At 36.5% G+C, this 7,847-nt stretch overlaps 1 protein-coding gene across 1 annotated transcript; it reads right to left on the reverse strand.

Annotated features, from left to right (window-relative positions):
• Positions 1–449: 449 nt before the first annotated feature.
• On the reverse strand, positions 450–7,506 carry CENPM (centromere protein M). Its single transcript, XM_087722518.1, has 6 exons — positions 7,418–7,506; positions 6,513–6,592; positions 5,150–5,248; positions 4,501–4,580; positions 4,039–4,130; positions 450–2,176 (listed from the first exon to the last, which is right to left on the reverse strand). Exons 1-6 carry the CDS (start codon positions 7,472–7,474, stop codon positions 2,036–2,038), a joined length of 549 nt encoding a protein of 182 aa, XP_087578644.1. The 5' UTR covers positions 7,475–7,506; the 3' UTR covers positions 450–2,035.
• Positions 7,507–7,847: the final 341 nt, after the last annotated feature.

The raw sequence follows: 7,847 nt of genomic DNA on the forward strand, positions 1-7,847 counted from the left end.
CATTGTGCCTCATGCACGGTTGAGGAAGAACAATGACATCGCGAAAAAAGATAAAAGGCCCTTCGGTTTGCCATGCGGGAGGGAAGATACCTAATGAAGTTTGGGGTCCTAGTTAAGTTAGACTGGCATTGTTATGCACTGTTTAATGATCGTTTTGGACTGCTCATAACCCATATTAAGAAGAGACACAAATAGGCCATAGAGGCGGTTTAGTCACAATTATTTCTTTTCAGCTGGATTGGAAATTATCACTTAGTTGGGGGTGGAGAGATCAGGGGGCAGAGGGTTAATCTAAAGTGACAGCTTAGTATGGCCAGCCACAATTTAGCCTCCACTTACATGAGGTTCTTCTCCAACTGTAGGGTGGCAACAGACACATGCTTAGAAAAAAAGAACTTATAGAGATAAGCTTGGAAGAATTTTTATTGTGAAAGCTCTATAGGGGAAAAATTGTCAAAAAAAAAAGGCCTAGCTTAACAGCATAAAAAAGCTGTTCTAGTGGATAGAATAGAATTTGACTAGAAGAGCTATAGGCACACAATGGCCATCTTTTGTCCTAAAGGTGGCAGATGAGCTCTTCTGTTTACTTTGCTGCTTTAAAGTCATAGCTTTTAAAGCAGCAAAGAAGATGCCACCTTGTGGGAGGAATATTTTTCGATAAACTGCTAGAACATTACACACCAATAGGTCATGATTGGCCTTCCCTGGAACATTGATAAAAATGATCACCGATGAATTTGACTTTCAAGATTGAGGGAGATTGGGAAATGGATTCACTATATCCAACTGGAAAACAAATGTTGAGTTACAATTTACACGAGACTGTTTAAACTACAAATGCTGTGGAAATATTCACAAGTTTCATGACTTTGGGGAATAAAATTCCACTGTTAGGAAAGATCTCAATATCTTAAGAGAAAGGCTTATTATTATGAATCAATCAAGGATATTTTATCTACAGTAGATCAGAAGCCATTGTGGACATTCTGAGTGACATTGATAGACTGTTAACAGAGGTCTTTGAAGTTTACTTTGGCTGTTGGTTTTACCAGTTAACCATGTTTCCATGTAGTAGATAGATGTCAGACTAAGTGGATTCGGAAAAGAATGTTGTAGAAATTTATAAGTTATGTGCCTGTTTTGCAAGGGGCCAGTGTTATCTTTGAAATATATTTATCAGCATTCAACTGGGGGCGGGGACACACAATATATATATATGTTTGGATTTGTATGCACTTTTTTAGTCTTCATTTTGTTTTGCTTTTGTATTCTCTCTTTCCTCTTTTTTGGAATGTGTATTTTAATGTTTTGTGTAATTAAAAAATTATACTAAAAAGAAAAGCTACTCTTCTGAAAAAATACTTGCTTTCCATACAAAAAAAAGGCTTAAAGAAGACATCCTATTTGCAGCCCTTTTCAAAGAAAGTTTATCTTGATGCTAAATCTTCCAATTTTGGGTAACCCTTTTGTTATTGTGAGTAGAAATATAGTTTAGTTGCATTGGATACGCATCTCTAGTTATCCAAAAGGCCAGTTGCTCTATAATAATTAATCAAAAATCTGCTTTTTTTTGCCCAGCCTGTCACTGAGGTTCTTCTCAGAATACATGTTCTATGTGCTGCAACTTGCAGGGCTTCCATTTTGCTTGATATACAGATCTGTGAGAAACACTTTTCTTCATGAAGATCCTGAAGACACTGGAGATATTTATCTGTATGCAAATGGCATTAAGAAACTTGTTCTAGAAATTCACTCTGGAAACACCACAGTTTTCATGTATTATACCTGTGTTTATATGCCAATTATTTTGATTGACTGCTGTATACTTGAGAATTAGGCTTTGAGGAGGAGGTATCATAATTCCTGACAAGTCCAGGCTAATTTGGCTCCTTTAAGACATCTGAAGTCTATTTTACCATATGGAAAGTCTATCCCATATGAAAAAATAGTAGGTAAGATTTATTTCTAACAGTGATATTTATGTTCAGTCCACTCAGAAATCATAGATAATAATACTGGAAAATACAATGATGGTTTATGCCAAATAACTTGAGTCCTCAATGGAGCATTTCATTAAAGAACTGAAAGAAAGGGAAGACATCCCTGATACATGACCAGCGCATATTTGTAACATCCGGAGAAGTCTCTGAGCTGTGACAGTTCTGACTTTTTCACACTGAAAAGAGGAAAACAAAAGATCAAACAACACTTTAAAAATATGTGTAGAAGACTGGGGGGGGGGAGGCAAATATATTCTTATTCTACAAAAATGGGTAAATCCAAAAGGCCACTTGGTCATTTGGATTTACCCATACCCATTGTCATGATCTGCCAGAGAAAGTGTATTGTCAGGTACAGTGAATTACTGAGAGATAATTCTCAATTTACAACTATTTGTTTAGCATCTGTTTGAAATTGCTAACTTTTCAGATGACTACATCCTCCCCTATTCTGTCAGGACCTATCCTTCCATCCCCCTCCACCCCCTACCATCACAACTGATTAAGTTTCTTGGGTGAGAAGCAAAACTTCTTCCTCAAAGAAAAAGCAGTCCAATTGCCTTTGAAAAAGCCCCTTCAAGACAACTATGATCTGGATGACTGAGAGACACAGCACTGAAAAAGGTGACTTATGATTGGTCTTCCCATTTATGACTGTTGTAACATGATCAAAATGTGGATGCCTGGCAACAGGCATGTATTTACAACAGTTGCAGCATCCCAAGGTCACGCAATCACCACCTGTGACCTTCCCAGCTGGCTTCTGACAAAGTCAGTGGGAAAGCCAGATTTGCTAAACAATCATGTGCTTTACTTAACAACTGCAGTGATTCACTTAACCATTGTAAAAAAGGTTGTAAACTTGAGCATGACTCAGTTAATAGCCACCTTGCTTAACAACAAAAATTCTAGTCCCAATTGTAGTTGAAGTCAAGGACTACCTGCAGAGAACAAATCTGTTCAAAGTTTCATGCAAGCAAGCCAAATTTCAACCATTCCTCTACAGCAAATGGAGTTTCCAAACCTGAATTTAGCTTGACTGAGCTCAGAAAAATATGAAGTGCAAAAATGCTTATTTTTTAATTACTGCTGCTCCATTATAGTTAAAAGTAGGATTAAACATTTATTTGTGATAGATGTGCTGCCACTATTTGGCGAATATAACAGGTTGTTATCTGAGCAATACACTATGATAGCTTTTTCTTCCCAAGCTCAAAATTTTGGAATTACTTCATTGTTACATTAATCATGATTATTCGTTATCACCCTCTTCTGGAAAAGCCACAGGAAGATTTCACCTTGATACTGAGTAGGGCAAAAGCAATTCTTCACAACTACAGTATCTTTATGGGCAAACACAAGAATTATATTTATTTGATTTATAATTATTATAATTATGTTTATTGGTGAAATCAATCAATTGACCATAAGCTTTCCTCACACTTGGCTATTTTTATAACTCAAAAAAATAACCTCAAGGGTAAGAACTTGCAGATCAAGGGCAACATGTGCCCCTTGGCAATATTAGGTTGACTAATAAATAGCAATAGCACTTAGTAATATAGCAATAGCACATATACCATTTCACAGTGCTTTACAGCCCTCTCTAAGCAGTTTGCAGAGTCAGCATATTGCCCCCCAATAATCTGGGTCCTCGTTTTATCCACCTCGGAAGGATGGAAGGCTGAGTCAACCTTGAGTCAGCTGCACTTTTTTATTTTAGAAACTGTCAACTTCTCCAAGAAACCCATTGGGCAAGGTGGAAAAAATTAAACCATTAGCATGCTGCTTCTCATAGATTGAGAAGGGGGGGGGGAATAACTTTATTCTATTTTGCCAGGTTGTTAAATGAACATTGGGAAGGCTAAAGAGACAGTGAATAACTGGAGATATATTTGATTATATCTATAGGAGATAATATTTGATTATTTGGCTGATTATTTAAAAACTGGCATATATTGGTACTAGACAGCAAAATGAATGTGTTAGTTAAACAATACAACTATATATAATTTTTTAAAAAAACAAAAAGTCTTACTTCAAGCTCACAGAACAAGACAGGGCTACAGTAACGATCTGCTAGCTTCCAGACAGCATCCATTTCCACACTGATTTTATTCATTCTACCTACTATTTTTTTTAAAAAGACAAGAAAAGGAGACATTTTCAGACTTTTTTCCCCCAGGTATTTTTTGTTTCTTTTATTTAATATCAATAATATATTATTGGTAAAAACAGTAAGCATTTATATTTAAGCCCTGAATAAAAACTTTGAACATTAAACAGAGCTGATTCTGGTATAACAAATTGCTAAATGGTAACAGATTATTAAGTAAAAGTATACAAGTATGAAAGATGGAGCACTGGTTAGCTGTCAGAATTTAAGTAACAACCTGCTACATTTGAGATAAAGTACTGGTTGTTGAATAGAATAGACTGCCTGCCAAGTAGTGTTAGATTTGATGGATTGTTTTCAGCAGCAAATGTATCTCATACATACCACCAGTAACCAGAAGGCACACTTTTCCAAGGAAAAAGTTTCCATCTACATGTGTAAGGGAAGCTTCTATATCTTCAAAACTGGCAAAAAAGCAAATAAAAGGAAACAAAATGCAGGGTTTTTACAAATGCAAAGAAATCCCTTGCTATATTCATGATCTAGTAATAACAGCTTTTAATAAATCATAAGAAAAAGAAAGAGGCCCCCCATTAGTGAACAAATGCTTATGTTTCAAAGGAATTTTTATTTACATTTAAATTAGAACATAATTGCTCTTTCAGTTTTTATATAATCTCTTTTGTTACTGAATTCCTGAAGGAGCAAATTTCTCTAGATAATATTCAAGTTTAGAAGAAAAAACCCTATTATTTTAATGATATTAGCAATTTATTAAATAGGATTTCATTCTTTTTTTTAGATTTGTATCCCTGTTTTATTATATAACTTAAGCCAGAGAATTTACCTAATGTACCTAATTTTACATACTTTAGAATGATATTTAAAAATGAGAGCTTATAGTTTTAAATCTATTCAATGCAAATAGGTAAACTTATGTTCCCCCTTGAGTTTATTACACTTTGCCCAAATTAGTAATTAGACAAACAAATCCCTTCTCCCCTTCTGTCAAATATATTGTTTCTGTTCATACCTGTATTTGCTTTGAACATTAATCATAAAGACAATCAAATCAATCCTTGGTCGGATGTGGTTTCTCTCCACAGGTAAAGGAAGAGAGGCTGTCAAATGGCTAAAAAAAAAACAAAAAACTCTGCATTTTCAGTCAACTGTCCCAAACCAAATTTGTTCTAAAGAAGCTTTATTGGAAAAGAAAATATTAACACTGAAGTATTAAATTAAACTACAGCAGAAAGAAAAAAATAGTCACAAATGTAACATAGTATGATTACACTTAAGTACTAGCTATGGGATTGTATCTGAAGAGTAACTTCTGCTAGTTCCAAGTGTGCTGGGCTACAATCTCATTAAAACAAGCCAGAAAGTGAGATAAGCTTGCTATGTGCCAGATATTGGCAAGAAATATTATTAACACAATTGCTGTGAACAATATAACAGCTCCATTAAATAGTCAAAGTCTCTACTTCAGTCACCAACTATATTAAGGAGGAGAGACAGAAATAGGCCATAGAGGCGGTTTAGTCACAATTATTTTTTTTCAGCTGGATTGGAAATTATCACTTAGTTGGGGGTGGAGAGATCAGGGGGCAGAGGGTTAATCTAAAGTGACAGCTTAGTATGGCCAGCTACAATTTAACCTCCACTTACATGAGGTTCTTCTCCAACTGTAGGGTGGCAACAGACACATGCTTAGAAAAAAAGAACTTATAGAGATAAGCTTGGAAGAATTTTTATTGTGAAAGCTCTATAGGGGCAAAATTGTAAAAAAAGGCCCAGTTTAACAGCATAAAAAAGCTGTTCTAGCTGTTCTAGTGGATAGAATAGAATTTGACTAGAAGAGCTATAGGCACACAATGGCCATCTTTTGTCCTAAAGGTGGCAGATGAGCTCTTCTGTTTACTTTGCTGCTTTAAAAGCTAAGATTTTAAAGCAGCAAAGTAAGAAGATGCCATCTTGTGGGAGGAATATTTTTCGATAAATTGCTAGAATATCACACACCAATAGGTCATGATTGGCCTTCCCTGGAACATTGATAAAAATGATCACCAATGAATTTGACTTTCAAGATTGAGGGAGATTGGGAAATGGATTCATTATATCCAAGTGGCAAACAAATGTTGAGATATTAATTATCTAGTTAGGATTAACCCCCCAAAAGGGGGGTATAGAAAACATAATTTATTGATGCGCCTCCCATATCATTTCCAGAAATTGGCAACATAATCAAAAGCAAGGACTCTGCAGGTGCAGATTGAACATATATAGCATTTTTGAGCACGCTACTTTACCATAATACCATAGATTAATAAATGTTAATAGGTGAGAACAAAAATTCTGGCAATATTTTTAAGTGGAATCTTTTTTCCACTACTTACATATTTATTTTCAAATCTTGTTTTTCCTTAAGTATAGTTTCTGCTAGTTGCTGCTGAAAAACATCATTTGTTCCCACCAACTATTAATGAAGAAAAAAAGTTAGTTCAAATAGCTGCAAGAAAAACAGTGATCAGTTCTAATCTGCTATACTTTTGCTGTCTTCATTCTTCTATTATCAAATTCAATTAGTTGAATTTTATCAGACTCAATAGAAAAAATAGCCATTAACTGGGAGGAATTTAATACGTAGTCTTCATTTTCAGTATAACAGGTCATAAATGTGTCATTGTCAATACTTCCTTAGTTTAGTTTACTTGGCAACATTCAAAAAGTGATTTTCTTTCAGTATCCTTTTTCAATTTCCCAATCTAGGCTATAAATCTGGAAATTCCAGATATTATCTCACCAAAGTATTAGCAAGAACCAAGCCTCGGGAGCTTTTCTTGACATAGGCTAAGAAGCTGCCGTCAACTACTGGGACCTGGGATACTTAATAAATACAGAGGTGTCCTACTCGCAAAGACATCCATTTACTTTGCAGTCCCAAAGGTGCTTTTTTTCAAGAGGCAACTAGACCTGGATGACTGAGAATCTCCATAGCTATCTACTTTGCAGATTTCTCCTTCGGAATCGAGAGGCGTGACTATTCCATAAGCGAAATCATTCCGCAGGATGTCGCTCCTTGGAAAGTTTCAGCGCAACTCCCGTGTCAAGCTGAAACCACCCAACTCCCTGGTCAGCGGGCTAAAAAGAGAGAGACCTGGCGGCCACTGGCTAAAGGACGGGATCGTTTTTTTTTAAGCCGTTTTCAACTCAGGACCTCAGAACCGATAACCGGAGAAGGGACGGCAAGCGCAGACGTTAACCGCGTGCACTATTGCTTTATAGACCTTACGATACGTACCAAAATGGTCGCAGAATGAAGTGTTGGGAGTTTGCCGAAGGCACTCAACGTCGACATTATCACAACTAAGAAAAGCTCATTCTCTTTTTCAAAACTACCGCCCATTAGCGTCGCCGTGACATCATTATATCGTCGCCTGCGGACGGTCAGAAGACGAGGCAGGAACTAGACCTTTTTTTTTCTGCGCATGTTCGGGCGGTTGCGCGGAGCATGCGCGTTACATCAGAAGCGCTGGGTTTGTTGCTGATATGCGCCGCAGAATCTGATCCGAGTGCGGCGTTTTGGACAGTACGTCCGTTAGTCCCGCTGTTTTCTCTCGGGCAGCGAGGAATAAATACACGCAACGCTGGGCTCTCCTGAATGAAGTGATTGTAACCACAAATGAAACTCCAAACATGCACTATATACAAAAGATAAAATTTTATCACGG

The sequence above is a fragment of the Thamnophis sirtalis genome, unplaced genomic scaffold (assembly GCF_051295495.1).
Source record: "Thamnophis sirtalis isolate CommonGarterSnake01/CBP01778 unplaced genomic scaffold, rThaSir2_p1.2 scaffold_9, whole genome shotgun sequence".
Taxonomy (NCBI): Eukaryota; Metazoa; Chordata; class Lepidosauria; order Squamata; family Natricidae; genus Thamnophis; species Thamnophis sirtalis.